Here is an 18,640-nt window from a genome sequence, read left to right as displayed (position 1 = left end):
CTATGGGTGAGTTTTTTTTTTTTTTTTTTTTTTTCTCTATCTTTCTTCTCTGATGAGAAGGTGTAAATGGTGTGCTTAAAACATTATAAATCGAGTTTTAGAGACTCAATTTTCAGTTGGACACCACGTGAAAAAAACGCCACATCAAATGTGATCTGAACACTAAATTCGAGTCTTTAAGACTTGATTTATAGCCCTAAATCGACTTTTTTAAACTCGAGATGTTAGTAAAAAATATAGTTTTGTAATAATGCCTACTAATTATATTGTTTAGTAAACAGTGTTAATTCCCAATTTTGGCCTTATTATTATTGAAAGGGCATAGACGGTACATGTATCTTTGGCTTAATTTAGATCACAGGATTCTCAAAAAGAGAAAGATCACACATGTACACTATTATGAAATGGTACAAGACATGGGTATACAACATTGTTTGAAAAATTAGGATAAGGATAAGACAATTAATTATTTAATATTTATTTTTATGTTTATTTTAGATCAAGGTTTTGAATTCCATTCTAAATTAGCTATTGGAATGGAATGTTCCAATACTAGGGACACCCCATATATTGACACACGTTGGAACAGTCCGAAATATAATGTAATTTAGAGCGAAATGGAATAGGCCGGAGGTGGTAATTACACCAGACTAGGCATTAGAATAGAGCAAAATTTGAAACCTTGTTTCAGAATAGAGCATAATTAGAATATATATAGACACACGTTGGAACAGTCAGAAATATACTGTAATTTAGTGCGAAATGGAACTGATCAGAGGTGCTAATTACACCGGACTAGGCATTAGAATAGAGCAGAATTTGAAACCTTGTTTCAGATTTTAAAATTAAATAAGAATCAATCAATATATTTGAAGATATATCCATTATAAGATATTTGAAAGGAATAATCCACTACCAATCCAAGCAAATTATATTAGGGAAAAAAACTAATGTATGCTATTATTTAACTTTCAACCCAATAGATTCTCAAAAAAAAAAAAAAAAAAAAAAAAAAAAAAAAAAAAAAAAAAAAAACATTTAAACCCAATAACCCCTTTAAAAATATAATAATATAATAATAATATAAAAACCCACTAATAGTTTTACTTTTACAACATTTAACTTTTAATTTTACAAAATAATATCTATAAATTAATAAAATCTTGGGGGTTCATGGCCCCCTTTGTTCTAAAGTAGATTTGTATTTGGACTTCTATTTTTGTTTGGTTAGCAGAGGCTTAATTTAAAAACATTTGTTAATAGAATATTTTATGAAAGTTTTGATACTATTTTCATAGAAAATATAATAAATAGTAAGAAAAAATTAGTTATTTATTTCTTTTCTCATTAAAAAAATTTCTAAAAATCATTTCTAAACTAGTGTCTTTTAAGTATTTGTGTTAGTCTTTTTTTTTTTTTTTTTTTCTTAATAACAATACTTCATAGTACTCCTTTCACAGAGTTCGCAAGCTTGCCTGGTACGCTGAATCAAGTGAAGTTACGTGAACTGCATAGTGCATGCATGATTACGAGCAGACTTTAAAAACAATTTGATGGAAGCCCTCAAAAAAATGCGGAGGAATTTGACTCAGTTGCTAAGGTCTCACGATTCTGTGCTTTCACGTCATGCCGTACTAGTTGCAGGACTCTGTGGGATTTTTTTTGCCTTCGTCGACTTTATGGATTCGGTTAACAATGGACGCTTCACTGTTTCTTGGTCTGTGTATGTCAGTCTGCTTGTATGCTTAAATGCATTTTCTTTCGGACCAGCAAGCTGTAACAAGCTCATAAATTGGTAAATATTACTCACTATCTTACTATAATTCTTTCGTACTTCATCTTGAAAGACATGTATAATACATTCATATATGCAGTAGTGAATCCATGATTTTTTCTAAGGGTTTCAATAAAAAATATAAGTTATATAAAATCTAAAACAAAAACAGAAACAGAATTTGAATATAATGACTTCATAAAAAAGATTACCTAAATACATAAAGTTTTAAGATTGCCATTAACGAGATTTCATATTTTGAAATCATTATATGATAGTTATATTATCAATTTTACTAATTACATCTTTTTCAATATGTATAGCCAAATAATCATTTATTCCCTAATCTCTTATTTATTATTACAAATTTGTCTATAATACTAGTGAAAAATAAAAAATAAACTAATTGTTCATTTGACATATTTTTTCCTAATACAATTAACATACTAATTATTATTACTAATATTAAACATTGGAAATCATCTATTGTTTCTAAATACAATAAACATATTAACTATTATTGTTAAGTAAACTTTAATTATTATTGTTTAGAATACTTTAATTTATTAGTTTATTTCTTTTACTCTTTACAATTCTTTTATTGAATTCATAAGACATTTTGAGCAATTCTTTTGCATTTTCTTTGCAATTCTTTAATTTAATTTAGTAGTTTGTGTCCCACGGCCAAACTGACTAAGTGACTAATTGCTTAATTGTTTGATACTTTCATTTTAGTTTAATGCTAATGCACTGACCCACTCAAAAACACACACAAAGAAACTGACAATCTAAGACTACACAAAAACTCAAAACTCAAAAACTTTTTTTTATTGAAACACTATAAGTCTATAACCAGTTAACCACACACACGGAGAGAGAGAGAGAGAGCCTTATGTTTGGTTTGACTTTTTTTTATGATTTTTTTTTTTTTTAATCTGATTGATTATGGGCTTTTTTTTATTGAGATCGTGGCCACGTCCCTAAGAGCCATTAGCATGTACAGGCCCTTCCATATGTACATTTCCTCTTTATTTAAAATCTTAATCAAGATATACATTTTGTCCATTTCAATTTTAAGAACAATGGAGAGGATCATGTTCCATATGTTTGTGTAGACGGTAGAATTAGGTACATGGAGAACAACAATGAGTAGTATGATACTAGTAATTTTTGGAAATTTACTTCTGCAGGTTTGCATTCTCCCTCATCGCATCAGGTTGGCATCGTTATGCTCTTTCTACTTCTCACTCAGTGACAACGTCTCTGACTATGTCTCTGGAAAGTAAACTGTACACATTCTTTCTGTCAACTTTTGCCTCTTCTATTTTGTGTCTTTTCGCCTTCCACTATATTATTATTATGTTTAAGCTCGTCCTCCAGAAAATATTTACATTTGAGGCTCGAAAGCAGCCAGGCATATGGACCATTCTCCACGATTCTGCAGTAAGTACTTCTGACTTTTGAAAATGCTTCCCGTGCTAATTGTTAGGTTTATAATATTTTCACAATAAATTATAAACGGTAAATTATTATTATTTTTTTTACAAGATATAATTTATACTATAGCATAATCTAAGTGTATATATGTGTGAAACTCTCTCCTAGAGACTTGAATCTCAGTTATTGCCTCCCACACCCTACAAGCATTTATACTTGTAGAGTGACTACCACACTAAAGTTGCGCAGTGGTGCAATAAATTGTTACTAATTATAAAAACAAAAAAAAAGTATTATTGATTATAATTTAAATTCATAACTTAAATTACTTTTTTACCTATTCATAACCGTCAATAACAACCTACAACCTACCACTTAAGACTTGTTATAAAAGTATTGTAAAAAGGGCAAAACTTAGATACAGTATTTAGGTGTTGTTTTTTAGGTTCTTCTCTTAAGATTCAACCATGTGGATTTTTTCTCATAGGATAGAAGTGTATTTTTTAATTTAGTCACATGGCTGAATTTTAAGATAAAAACATAAGGAACAACACTTAAGGTACTGTACCTAAGTTTTGTCATTGTAAAAATGTTATACACGTGTCATTTCTTATTATCATATATCATATCAAGTTATATATGGTTTCCCGTTTGTCATGTGAAATCTGAATAATTTTTCATGCTTTGAAGGTTGTGAGTGTAGCCTGCTGTGTTTTTATGAGTCAATGTAGAGAGACACTGCTTGAACAAAGATATTGGAAAGAAAAATTCTGCTCATTTTGGCTTATTCCGGTTGAGTTTGCCTATTGCGATGATCGGTACTGTTATCCTCCCAAGGTATGGTAATAATAACCTATTGATTAAAAATTTTGTCTGTTGAATTTTGTGTTCCATAATCCATATGCTTATGTCATGTATATGATTTTAAACCTTGGATTGAACATGTAGCATACTACTGAAAGTTCAATTAGCGTATAAAACACCAATGAACGTTTAGACCCTAAATTTCAAAATTACAAACACAAGCTTATATACAAATAATATATGTGCGGAATGATGAATATAAATTAAACTCAAATTGGTAACACACTCTAAACCATAGTTAATCACAAACACAATAGCAATTAAAAGGTAAAGAGTAAGGGAAAAGAGATGCAAACACAAGGATAACACCGGCACGTGTTATCGAAGAGGAAATTGAAGAAGTTGGCGAAAAACCTCTCCTCCGCCCTCCAAGCAGTAAAATAATCAATTAGAGAATAAAGTTGGAGTATAAAAATAACAAAAGACCCTCCAAGCCTAGTCTACCCAATGTACTTGAGCCTTCTAAACTCTTACTACCAACTGATTAAGCCTAACCGTGTCTTCTCTAACTTTCAGAATTCCGCAATAAATTCCATATTATATCCGCCATCCTTGGCATCTTCCAATACTTCCCAAACTCCAAAAACACTCTCAACACTCTAAATTGTGTGGGTAGTGTTTGGGTACAAATTTCCTCTCTATGGGTATAACAATGGGAGAGGGAATGAGAAGAGACTACAAAGATTTCTCTCTAAGAATGAGTAGCTCTCTCTAAGAATGAGTAGCTCTCTCTAATAGGGTGGGCGTGTTGTAGAAACCTCTTTTAGGGTTTTTCAATCAATAGGCTCATTTTTCAGCACATTACATTTCATAAGTATAAGGGTATTTATAGTAGGGTATGAGATGGAATGTGAAAAGTCAGTTTTCAGCAATATAGGGCATTCTAGCGACTCGGCATCGCGACTAGAACGGGTTATGAGTTAACTGCCAAGCCAGACTATACTTTTTGTCATGTAGTGCTCTAGCTGTCATGACCTTTCAACTTCTTGCATACTTTACACGTGTGGCACTTTGACGACTTATCAGTCACGAGATCCAGTCGTAAGACTCCCCTTGAATGCACATAATTTGAGTTTCTTCACACTCTCTCACACACAACTCTTACATTATTCTCACATAAATACAGGGTTTCTACATGCTGAATTACAAGCAAATTTGACATAGAATAAAAGCAACACATGGTTGATTAAATTTAACCTTACAATTACGACTAGTGAAAGTTAAAATGGAACACTACAGAGATTTTTTATTCACAACATATTTTAAGCTAGCGAGGTAGTTTTTATTGAACAAAAATCTTTGTCCAATGTTCGACTCTATGCTTCACCTATTGTAGTATGCTATTTGAATAGATTATGGTTGGTTAAATATAAAATGGAACACTTCAGAGTGATCGATAAGAAATTTATATAGTTGTATGAAAATTTGGCTGCCGCATGCATTACAATGTCATCTTACTTTTTCTATTCATATTCTATTTTCTTTTCTTAGATTGCTTGCAGTGAGTCACCAGCAGGTTCAGCGGACGAAACGTGTCTCCGCTTATGGCCTTGGGCCACATTTATATGCGTTTACATTGTCAGTTACGTAGTAATGCCATTAAAGTGAGTAATATGCTTGAAATTTTAACGAGCAAAAAGCATGTTTTTTATTTTATTATTATACTTATAGTTGACATGAATAAGTAGGATATAATTATGTAAAGATGCCTCATGACGAGATGAACTGGACTGAGTGCTTCTTATTTTCTTATGGTCAGGTCAGGCAACCAGCAGAATAAACCTGGTTTTTTAGCTATGTCTCATTGGTATTCAGGGTATATTTCTGTCATATATATTTTCTTTTATTTAAATATGTTAGCTCTTCCAAACATCCCCTTTAGTTGTTTTTGCTCTGGTGGTGGCTATCTGTTGCAGTACATCACCTGATCTATACAAGACTGTTTTTGACATGGTAACAACAAATATCATCCAAACTCGCTTTGACATGCGTATATTGCAGGTATAAGTGTACAATTAACTTTTAAGCTCATTTGTTTTGAGGTAAATTAATGATTTATTTTCTATTCTTTGATTGAGACTTTGAAAAAAAAAATTATATTATTTGGTTACGCTACATTTTTTTTGGGGGCTAAAATTAACAAAAACAATAGATAATGGAGGTATATTGGTAAGCCAAGCCGACTTAAGTATTAAAAATTTAAGATTTGTTCATTTAATTTTATTCAAATACAAGTCAAACTTGAAATCTTTATCAAGCCAAGATACTTGTTCAAGCTTGATTCATTTTCTTGTTAAATAAGTTTGAGTTGGTTCACAAGTATTTAATTAACCTTTTTTCTTTTCTTTTTTTATATGGTAAACATTACGACCAAATTTTTTAACTCCACAAATCTTGAACACATTATTTTGTTGATCTTGTCTTGTTTAGCTGAACCTAAACTTGGGTTTGGCTCATTTGCTAATTAACAAATATAAAGTATAAAAAAGTATTTCTCCAAGTTGGCTCAATTCATTTATAGCCCTACTGGTGACATGGGGCGAAGGATAAATACAGAATTTCTTCTTTTTGGGGGGGGGGGGGGGTGAGGGAAAAGTTCCTTAGGTCATTGATGCCTTGGGCGTTATGTTTATTTCTTTTGAGGGAGTTTATTATTAGTTTTGGAAGTATAAATTTCAAATTAACTATATATACAATAAATGTTTTTTTTAATAATTTATACTATTTAAAAAATATTTGGGGCCAAGGGGGTCATTTCCCCCCTTGGTTCCAACTAGATTCATCCCCGCATGGCGAAGCTAGCGGTTACAATGTGGAAAAGAAGAAAGGGGAGGGAGGTAGTAGTGGTGGTGGCTGCTTAAAGGAGGAGGGAAGGAGGTGGTGGTGACAGTACGAAGAATGAGGGAAAATGAGAAGGAAATGATGTTGATGGCAGTTGAGAGGATAGGGGAGGTGATAATGCTATAAACAATTAATTTCCTACGATTTCAATGTAAATTTCCTTTGAGCATGAAAATGTTTGCAGTTGACTAGCAATTTTCAACTGCACCAAATATTGAAAAATCTAAAAAATATTTCTAAGATAAATTTATGTTAAAAATTAAACCAATGAGGCGCTGGTGATTGTTAGTCTAGAGATCTATGAAATCTTAGATGCAAAACTTCTATCACCTATTTTGGGGCCATCACTGAGATTATTCTTATAATTATTTGGTGTATGTGGGATAGGATTCAGGAGAACTACACACACCCAAAAGAATAATTAAGTACTTGAAAATTAAAAAATCACTTTTAGTCTTTAAAATCATTTTATTTTCTAATTTAAGGTTAGATTTGCAAAAGATGCAATCAAATTCCTAAAGTGTGAAAATTATCAAATTTGGTCCTTAAAGTTTGTCTCATTTTTCATTTTGGTTCTTATGGTTTCAAAAATTTATAAAATGATTTCCCAACTTTTTTTCCCTTTCGATATTCTTGTGTTTTGTTAACATTTTTCACCAACCGACGTGGAATATATAATTATTTATTAAATTTAAGTTCAGAAAGTAGAAAATCTTATTTTATTTTTTATTTCATGTTAATTTTCACGTGGCAATAGGGAACTGTATATATTTTGGTAGGGCCACATAATATTTTTAATCCACCTGTACTGTAAGCATGTAATTTTTAAATTACATAGGCATTTTTAATTATTATAAATGTGCCTAATCACATGACATGTAATAATATATTGAGATAGTTTTCATAACAAACACCATCATTTTATAAAATTTAAGGATTAGATAATTAGATTGCCACTTTTGAAACTCCAAGAACCAAATTGAAAAATTGGACAATTTTAAGAACCACAATTTATATTTGTAAAAGAGGGACATTTTTTTTTTTTTTTTTGGGGGAGGCTTGAAAGCACCGCAAAAGAGGACCCTTTGTTTTTACTTTGGACTAAAAATGAAAAAAAAAATCTGGATATAAATTGTCATCGTACTAATGATTTCTTTTATCTTACCCCTTCTTCCATATTCCATTATTCAGGCAGCACTGAATCAAAGGGAGGACACTACAAGGGATTATTTATACGATCATTTTAGTGGAAAAGAAGAACTATGGTTTGACTTCATGGCTGATACAGGTGATGGTGGGGACTCGACATATACTGTGGCACGACTACTTGCTCAGCCTAAAATTGTAGTCACCGATCCTAATCCTTCTGTTGAGCCTAATCAAGTCACGATCCCTGAGCCTGGAGCTCAAAATAACAATCCTGATGAACAAATTTCTAATCCCAATCAAGACACCGAGCCTAAGCTTAACTTAAAACGCGGAAACTTACTACTCATTGGAGGGGATCTTGCGTAAGTACGTAACCAATATATTTATATCTTATTTTATCAAATATGTTTAATCTTCAAAACCTTTGCCTCTGTTATAGGTATCCTAATCCCTCGGAGTCCACATATGAAAGACGCCTGTTTCGTCCTTTCCAGTATGCTCTTCAGCCACCACCCAATCATGATGAACGCATGACTACCAACAAGCCGGTACTGCCTCCTGAGCTGCCTGAGCCAGATCAGGATGTTCCTCAGTGTTTTGCTATTCCCGGAAATCATGGTTGGTCTTAGTTTTTACTTTAGCATCTTCTTAATTTGTTTATTTTTTATTGCGGGGATAACGTGTCGCCATTATAAACATTCTGGGTAAGTTCAGTTCTAAGGCTTTGATAGTTACAACAATAAGAAAATGAATTTGAACCATCATTCTCATATTAAAGGAATGCATGTTCAGCGCTACAAGGCTCTTCAACTGCAACATCTTGGCACACACAGAAAATTTTCTAAATTTACTATTAATATATAACAAGGTACTTACAAATTGACGTGAGAGTAAATATTATTAATGTCACTTTAATAACATAATAAATAATCGTAATGCTAGAATATTACAAAATTTTTAACCTATCTTAAAAATTAATGTCACTAATCACATAGAAATAATTTGATATTTATTTATTATGTTATGGAAGAGACAATAATCACATTCATTGTCATGTTAGTTTGTAAGTTTGTAGTAAAATTTAGGGTAAATTGCAAATTACAATCTAAAAATTAATGTCACTAGGCATTTATTTACTATGATAAAATGGTACCAATCTTGGGTTCCAATTAACTAAACTTGTAAAGTTTCTTGTTGTTTAAGAGATTTGAGATTAAAATTTCGTCTATACCAAAAACTAATAAGTGTCTTGGTCTAAAAAAATTCTTAGGTACTTCCGGTGAATAATGAAATGATAATATTTCCTCTTACATTCATAGTAGACCCCACCATAAATTTAATGAGTAGACATTGCCATTGATGTAAATGGAGGGAGCACTTTTATCAATATTCTTTGGGAGTACCTAAGAATTACTCTTTGGCCTAATAATATAGCGCAATCATCATAGAGCAGTAAAAAAATGGTATTAGTCACATTTATTGCGACGTGTTAAGAAATCATATATATGCAATTAATATTTGTGACACATTTTTTTAAAGAAATATATATGTCAATAGGGTAATTATTAATTAAGCACTTTTGGAATACCATAAATGCGTATTCCCTCCTCTCACATGAATTGTGGATATCACCATAAATTTAATTAGTAAAACTCACAATTTATGTGAGAAAAGAGAGTACACAATTATATGAACAGCCTTAAAGGACTGTTACATGTCCTAAAAGTCTTCGATCCTTTGCGTCTCGGGTGCCAATGAATGCCTTTGGTTTCGCTTAATTCAAACCATCTCCGTCAAGCCATTGCTTACGGCCTTCTGTAGTATGGGGACCTTGCCCCTACTCTCTAAAGCTTGCCACCCCTATCTATTAGATAAGCTCGAAACACTTCCACGACCCCTTGTCCTTGGCCTTCCATCATGATCCGCCTAACCAGCCCATCTTTTTCCAAAGAAGCAACCCGCCCGCTGGAAATCTGTCCCTTTAGTTGTGTAACAAGGCGTCCACACGATTACGAGTCCGCTCTCATGAAGCCTCTTCAACGGCACTAGCCTACGGATTCTTCCCACTAGCCATGGCTTGGCTTAACCTTTGGCTCTGATACCACTATTGCGACGTGTTAAGAAATAATATATATGCAATTAATATTTGTGACACATTTTTTTAAAGAAATATATATGTCAATAGGGTAATTATTAATTAAGTACTTCCGGAGTACTATAAATGCGTACTCCTCCCTCTCAAATGAATTGTAAATCTCACTATAAATTTAATTAGTAGAACTCACAATTCATGTGAGAAGAAAGAGTACACAATATTAGTACTCCTGGAATATTCAATAATTTTCCTATGTCAATAACCCATTGTTTGCAATATTTATAGTAGTTATTTGCATTTTTCTTGGTATTTATTCACAATTTGACTTTATTTAATCACTTAATAGAATATTAAATGTACTTTAACTCGGGTCATTAGGGCACTTGTTAACAAATGCTTTTTTTTTTTTTTTTTTAAATTTAGAACACATCAGAATTTAAGAATTATGTAGTAAATTTATACTATTTTTTTATACAAAGAGAGGGTTCTTATAGTACTTTTATTTCCGAGGAAAATTGTAATTCATTAATTTATCGCTTGTGTTTTCTTAGAAGAGCATTATTTGTACTCCTTTAGGAACCATCAAAGTTTATTTGCATTTAGATTGTCATTGTTTTATGGTAATATTTTATTTTGGCATGACAGATTGGTTTGATGGACTTTGTACCTTTATGAGGAATATATGTCATAGGAGTTGGTTGGGCGGGTGGTATATGCCACAAAAGAAAAGTTATTTCGCCTTGAAACTTCCTAAGGGATGGTGGATTTTCGGTCTTGATCTTGCACTCTCTGATGATATCGATGTGTACCAATTCGAATTCTTCACCAATCTAGCTAAGGATGAGGAAAGGGTACCTTCTAATTTCTTGCATTAAAATTACATTATGTTTTTCCTTGTGATTTTTTTTTTTTTTTGAGAAATGCTATATCATAATAAAATATTTTTTGTGAAAATATTGTGAACGTAGTATTACTTTTTTTTTTATTATTATTAGTTCTGAATTTGGAGTATGCTATAGCTCCTAGATATGGTATAAAAAAATACAAAAATGGATTTTTTTTTAAAAAAAATATTTGGAGTGTCTTTTATTCTTTTTGTGAGTGAAAATTTTTGATAATATAATTATTACAAATGGTAAGAAATATTTATAATTTTTCATGTGAATCAAATAAAATAAAATGCTTTTCTTTTGTCATATTTTTAAGATCACAGTCCAATAGTAATTAACAAATCTTTTTTTTTTTTTTCAAAAAATGAGTCTCTTTCCATCAAAACAAAGGGATTACGTGATTTACACAAACTAATTATTAGGTATTCTTTAAATACGGTGATGTAATACTCACTTTGCTCACATTCATTGTTGATCCTACTAATTAAATTTGATATTCATATATTTTTTGTTAGAACGTATTGATTTGACCTTGTAAGATGGCCCTCTGCCCCATATAGCATGTTGCTGCTGGAAGCATAACCCCATATTTCTTCTAGAGAATCTCCTGATTATTCTAGAGCAACTAGAAAGAGATTCTTTAATCATAAATGATTCAGATTGTATGGTCCATAATATATATGAGAAGGAGTATCACATTAATGTACTCCTAGAGGATCTAATACTTTTTAATTCGCACATGCATTTATAGCATGAAGTATATATGTAGCATGTATTATATCATTGTTCGGCTTGTTTTAGTGGTTCATTTTGGGCAACTAATTATAAGTTTTATCACTTTTCAACTTGTATGAGACATCATCTATATTTATATAATATCTAAAGACTAAAACGTAGCATTTATTATTGCTACTCTCTTGTTAATCCATATTATTGTAGCATTTCAGTCTCCTTTAGTTCATTCAGTCCAATTCCATTCATTACAGTGTAGTTTGTTCCACTAGGGTCCATTCGGTCCAATTAGGTCCATTTGGTCCTATTCGGTCTATTTGGTCCACTTTGGACTAATTGAATCTTAAATTGATTTTTTTTGTAATTTTTCTTTTTAGTTTTAAGCTCAAAATTTAATTTTCTTTTTCTCTTAATTTTTGGATTGAAAATTATGAGATTTTATTATATTCAAGTGAAACTCTTTAGTTTTGAGCTAAAAAATACAAAGTAAACACTAGAAATTAAAGATATGAGTCCAAAAAAAGTAGTAAATATGATAATATTCACAAGATTACCTTAAAATTCAAGTTTCAGTGATATAGGCATTGTGCTTATATTTGGAAAAAAAAAAATGCTACAATTATAAAGCTATATAATAATTTAAACTTAATGTAACATGCATATTACATGTGTTCCATGGAATGAGGGTAGATATTTTCTTTTTAATATTCTTAGATATGTTCAAATTAGCCAACTAATTGTGGTATATTTTTTTATTTAAAAAATAATAATTTTAATAACTTCTTCTCTATTTATATAAAACAATATTATAATTATGTAATTTAAATCTTTTTATTAAAATATGTTTTATATATGTATATATCACTATGTACTGTTGTTGAATGGAAAATACATTATATGTTCAATTATATAAAACTTATAAAAATAGAAAATATATTCAAATAACATATGTACTATAATTTAACCTAAAATTTTACATTATATCCTTATGATATAATTATATTACATTTTCTCATGTATCGCGTGAACTAGTATGATTTAAGCCCAAACTTTAACACATACACAATTGTCCTTCTTTTTTTTTGCCTTTTTATTTAAAGAAATTCTAAAATTACAACTTCTTTTACTGCAACTTTGTTGAAACTATTATATGGTAGACTGTAAATTATGGAGAAAATGAATGAATCCACTTAAAAGTGATAAATAAACTACTCATAGTTTGTCACATCAGAGTTGTAATAATTGTAACAAAAAAAAGTTATGGTCCTATAACCACTACTTCTTTTACTTCTAAGTTTTCTATTATTTGACTATATGCAAGGTTGGACAAAATGACTCCGTGATCATCATGACACACAAACCAAATTGGCTTGTTGATTGGTACGAGAATGGCAATTCTAGAAATAATGTGTCAAACTACCAATCAAAAGGAAAAAATGTCAGAGACCTGATACGTAATATTAAAAAAGAAAAGTGTAAGCTTCAAATTGCTGGGGACATACATCACTGTATGCACCATACTGCAATTTCTCACTCAAATGGAAACAATAATGAGCCAATTAAACATTTACTTGTAAATGGTTGCGGTGGAGCATTCACACATCCCACCCATACGTTTTGTGGTTTTAGAGAATCTGGTCAAGTTTCTTACAAGTGTGAATTCGCTTATCCTTCTTTTAAGGAGTCAAGACAGGTAATTAATTGTGAAATTTTGATCTCTGTTATTCTATTTCCTATTATTACCAACTTAACATATTGTACCATTTTCTTCTGCTTCTTGATTAAATAATACATCGTATTGTTTTTTAATTTGTAGCTTGCCTTTCGAAATATTTGGGATTTCAGCTGGAACAATTGGCGATTTGAATATGTTTGTGGCATTATTTACGTTGTGTTGGTCTGTTCTACGCTCCCACGGGTGAATTTCTACTTTACATCCGGCTACGTACTATCCCAATTATAGTAGTTGTTGTGGCAATAATGATGTATTCCTTCTTTCTTCTATTGATACCATGTTAGATTCTATGAATATATGGAGAAAGGTTATAGAGAAAAGAAAGAACACAAAAATTATTGGTTCAGCCAAATGGCTTATGTCAATGGAAGAATCCAATGACAGCTACATCTTCAATATATATATATATATATATATATATATATATATATATATATATATATATTCTCAATTGATCAATTACATTGAACCCTAAGCAAAGTTTATATAGGGATTAGAGCTAGGATTAGGTATATATAGGCTCCTCATATAAACTTAAAATATATCACTAACAAAGTTGATTTTTGTTTTCCCTTTTCATGTTCTTCTGTAGTGTGAGCTTGATCACACGTTCCAAACAATTTCAGCTTCTAGTTACTGGAGTAGTTGCTTTGCCGCAATTAAAAATGCCTTTATATACATTCTGGAGGACTCTAATGTGTCTCTAGGAAGTGCTACACTATTGCTCATTGTGGCAGTGGCAATTGTACCTTCCACAGTGTCATTTAAGAATCGGGTAATGATTGGAGCTACTCACGTATTTGTACATCTGGCCGCTGCTTTATCTTATTCGGTTATGTTGGAAGTGAGCATTGTCGGTTTGGTTCAGAGTAAAACATTACAAACTTCAGGTCAGTTTTCCCTTTCTAGTTTCTATATGTGTGACACTCAAGTATTCCACAAATTTTTTCTTGCTTCAAATATTTTTGAAGTGTACGGTAACTATATATTCAAGATTCTCTATTTAGTAATAGAGTTTTACTAAAGTCCTAAAAGCATACATTAAGAAATATTTTTAAAAACTTTTTATGCAAAAATGAAAAAATAATTAACTCTTTTGATAACCTTTTCAGTTCTCCATAAAAACTCTTCTAAAATGAATGATTAATGTATGTCCTAAGGGTATATATTAATCGGACCCTTGGTAATAGACTTATATTTCTTCACTTTTGAAGCTATTGTTAAATATAACATGTATTTTATCACGTGAGTAATGTTATATCTACAACATTTCCACGACAAATTATAAGTGGCAAATTATTACTAATTCTAATCTGAGTCCACCACTAAAATTATATTTTTATCTGCTAATAATAATTACTAACAAATTGCTACCTAAGATTTGTTGTGAAATTGTTGTCAAATGTTGTGAATGTAGCATTTCTCTTTAGCAGATATACCAAGTATAAAAGATTATCCAACAAACATATAGCAAAATATAAAATAGTCTCATCCTTCTACCCCAAAAAAAAAAAAAAAAGTCTCATTAGCTTTTTCATAATATGAGGCTGTGGGAAGAAGAAACACCTTCCCACAAACAAACAGATGTGAAAATAACCTTATAACCTATCAAAATTTATAGTTGCCTAAGTAGCTTTAGCAGTAATTTACTATTAACAGCCATTTATTGCCTTAAAATCTTCCAATGAAAACTGAAAAGGATTCACTACTTTATATTTTACATATTGATAGATTTTTTTTTTATATTTTAATAATTTGATAGTTACAATGAGAAATGAAATAGTTGAATCATAGATATTTTGATGGAAACATCAAGAGATGCTAATCAGTTGAGTTGCATCTTGCAAGGCTCTTAGCATAATTTTATATATACCATTACAATAATATACTATTATTAAGCCATTTATTGCCTCAAAACTACTTTATATGTTTGATGGATTTATGTAACATCAAAGATAGTAATTAAATGGGTTAAGGATTTTTTACTTGAGTAACGGAGAAAAACTAAAATAAGACCTAACAAATTCAAGCATAGTTGTTTCTTTTTCAGCATATCACTCTCGTTATCGGTCGTACCATGCTATGTCTCATAGAGAGCTTCCAGTTCCAATTTCCATTCTGGATAGAATTGTACAATGGGTTTCTGGGCTTTATCAAGCATATATCAAGTACTTCATGTCTGCATTTGATGTACCAGAGGTGAGAAAGAACAAGTTTAGGGATACCAAAAATTTTTATAATGTTTTTCACAATCGTTGAGATGACATATTGTGATTGATGTTAATAAATTAATGTTAGTAATGAGTTCATGTAAAACTGATGTTTCTCTAATTACAATTAATCATGTCAGTAATTGTAAAAAAAAAATTGTGAAATTTTTGTATGCTTAATATGTTTGGGTGAGAATTACTTTCCCCGCAAATATGTTGCTTCTTCTACTTCTTCTTTACTAATACATATTCATATTAAATGTATCAGCTCCTAGCGGTGTCACGGAGCAATATTTGCAACAATGGGATTGAGTCTGCCTCTCGATGGGATATAACAATTTATTATGCTTCCACCTTCCTTTATGTATATATCTTCTCAACCTTGACAGCTTCCTTAATATTAGGAATCTACTTATGCATTTGCAGCAATTGCTTTAACTTGTACTACGACGAAGCCTTCTCCTCACTTAGGATTGCAGATTACAAGGCATTCACTCGATTTCACATCAACAGTGATGGTGATCTTGAAGTTTTCACCCTTGCAGTTGATAAGGTAAGAATCAAACTTGGTTCATTTGTAATTCTAGGATGGTTCAATTACTTAAAATGCAATGCCTTGGGTCTGTTTGGATAGAACTTATTGATGAAAACTGAAAACTGAAAATACTGTAGCAAAATAATTTTAAAATGTGTGAATAGTACCGCGGGACCCATTTTTAATGAAAAAGTGGCTGAAAAGTGAAATTTGTGGGTCCGTGAACAGTGCACGGATGCACTGTTCACGGAAGACTTGGTCAACATCTGCGGCTGGAAAAAAAAAAAAAAAAAAGGCTTGAAACGCAAAACGCAAAACGTAGCCCCTTTTCAGTTGAATCCAAACACATTCCTTATTTCCTTGACTAATTTAAGTGTGTTTTGTTCTTTTTTCCCTTTAACCCCTTTTTTAACACCCCCACGGCCCACCCTTATTTCTTAAATAGCTAATGTAATTTACGGTTCATCCATTTTCACATTGAGGGTGGAATCATTACTAAATCTCAAAGTTCAAATAATTTTATAAATAATCAATAAATTTTAGAAAAAAGTTAAGGAATGCCCTAAAAATATTGATTTAGAAAATATTTTTATAAAAATTTTATGAGAAAAAAAAATAATTGAATTTTTTGATAACCTTTTATATTTCTCATAAAGATTGTATAAATTTTTATTAAAAATTGTTCAATAATAAATGCTTTAAGGATATCCGTTAACCGGGTCCTAATTTTAATTAGTAATGCCAAATTATTTTTTGTTGAGCTTGAATTTGGATGGTGGACTGTTGAGCATCTGTATTTTTTTTTTTTTTTAAAATAGAAAAACATATTTAAATTAAACTTTTCATTTTGTTATAACTTGTATACGAACCTTCAACCCAATGATATGAGAGCTTTTTCATTGACAAATTTGACATTTAGGTACCACGGGAATGGGAGCTGGAACCTAATTGGAAGAGACCGACACCGGATGACTTGAGCCACCGTAGAGAGAATCCCAGCAAATGGAAGGCTTCTGAATTCGATCCGGAACCGTTGGAGACTGTCAAGATTATTGACAAATTCGTTATTCGACGTACCAATGGAACTGCAACAGAGTAATTAATCTGATTTCTTGGTCACATACTAGTTGACTAGGGTAGATGTGGCAAATCAGTCGGGTCAAAAACGGGTTGCAAATTGATTGGGTCAATCCTATGAGATGGGTTGAGAGTGGACCCGTAATTTTTCACATGAAAAATTCAAAAAAAAAAAAAAAAAATTGGAAACTTGTATTTGATTTTGGATTGCTTGGACTGTTAAAGTTCATACAGTTTACATCTTAGTTACTTGGGTGTTTTTCTGTACTCGTGCACAGGGTCCCTGGCACTGAGCAAAATTCCTCGGATGAGAAAAAACAGAAGGAGACGGAGACAACTCTGGAGACTGAAGGGAAAACTAATGTGGATCAAACTGTTGCAGCTAAGGAAATTCAGGAGGTAGAGGAAAAACAAAGTGAAGCCAAGTAATCTCAATTGAGAAACTTTTTCAAATGGTTTGGTTATTGAGGAGCTAGCAATGGGCAAACCAGATGGCAAAAGAGCTTCTCCTGGAAATTAAGAAGGTTATTATTTGTTAACTTCTCGTGTGGTCAAGTTCCCCATTTAAGCCTTGGTCCTCAGCTTCTCCCATAAAATAGAGATATTATGTTACGAAGGGAACCATTTATATTGCCTTTTAGTTTATTGACTTTTGAACGTTTCCTCATATTTAAGATTGTTTGTTGGAGTTCTAATGGCCTCTTGGGCTATAATTGCTAAGAAACTTTTATTTTTTTGAAAAGAATTGCTAAGAAACTTTATGAGCTGAGGAGTTAAGAATAAATTAAAGGGCTTTAGCTATTCTATTGTTTGGCTCCAGTCAGTAACACACCATGCAATAAAAAAGAATAAATTATGTGGTGTAATTAGGCCTGTTGCATCTGGGTTTTTATTTCCCTGGCTGTTGTATTATCCAAGTTTCTTGCTTGAAAAGTTACCACTTACCACTCATTCCCCTAGGGGAGAAAGACAGAGATCAAGTGTGAAGGGGTGTATGTGCCAATATTGCTATGGTGTTGTCACCCCTACAAACACTAATAGCTTAAGTAGTAGCGGGGTCATGGCTCATGGTCATGGCAATATTGGGGTGGCGTGGGTGCTTGGTGGAAGAAAAGAGAAGATTGATTTTTTTTTTTTTTTAGACAAGAAATTTTATTAATTTTTTTATTCTTTCCATCCAGTCTAGCTAACGAAAGTGTGGGAGAATGACCAATTTGATCATTTTCCTAACCTTTTGGACTTTTAACTTCAAATTAGAACAACAAATGATCAATTCGATTTGTACAAAGTTCAAAATGTGT

General features: G+C 31.5%; 2 protein-coding genes across 2 annotated transcripts in view; both read left to right on the top strand.

Annotated features, from left to right (window-relative positions):
• LOC142610598 (uncharacterized) overlaps positions 1 to 18,640 on the top strand; it is a 55,227-nt gene that overhangs the window by 7,775 nt on the left and 28,812 nt on the right. The gene's annotated exons all lie outside the window — the stretch shown is intronic.
• On the top strand, positions 1,572 to 18,143 carry LOC142638081 (uncharacterized). Its single transcript, XM_075812110.1, has 16 exons — positions 1,572 to 1,795; positions 2,965 to 3,217; positions 3,902 to 4,048; positions 5,567 to 5,679; positions 5,835 to 5,891; positions 5,992 to 6,076; positions 8,108 to 8,260; positions 8,381 to 8,427; positions 8,505 to 8,683; positions 10,806 to 11,011; positions 13,104 to 13,475; positions 14,110 to 14,407; positions 15,568 to 15,716; positions 15,996 to 16,280; positions 17,182 to 17,357; positions 17,618 to 18,143. Exons 1-16 carry the CDS (start codon positions 1,572 to 1,574, stop codon positions 17,766 to 17,768), a joined length of 2,895 nt encoding a protein of 964 aa, XP_075668225.1. The 3' UTR covers positions 17,769 to 18,143.

This window comes from Castanea sativa, chromosome 1 (assembly GCF_040712315.1).
Source record: "Castanea sativa cultivar Marrone di Chiusa Pesio chromosome 1, ASM4071231v1".
NCBI lineage: Eukaryota > Viridiplantae > Streptophyta > Magnoliopsida > Fagales > Fagaceae > Castanea > Castanea sativa.
Note: the sequence above shows the minus strand (reverse complement) of the source record. Positions and strands in the feature narration are given on the sequence as shown.

Bases quoted from the DNA above. Each gene is read 5' to 3' on its own strand.
- LOC142638081 (XM_075812110.1), top strand. From the start codon at position 1,572: ATGCGGAGGAATTTGACTCAGTTGCTAAGGTCTCACGATTCTGTGCTT. The intron at 1,796-2,964 runs GTAAATATTACT...TTACTTCTGCAG, and splicing joins TGTAACAAGCTCATAAATTG to GTTTGCATTCTCCCTCATCG. The intron at 16,281-17,181 runs GTAAGAATCAAA...TTTGACATTTAG, and splicing joins TCACCCTTGCAGTTGATAAG to GTACCACGGGAATGGGAGCT.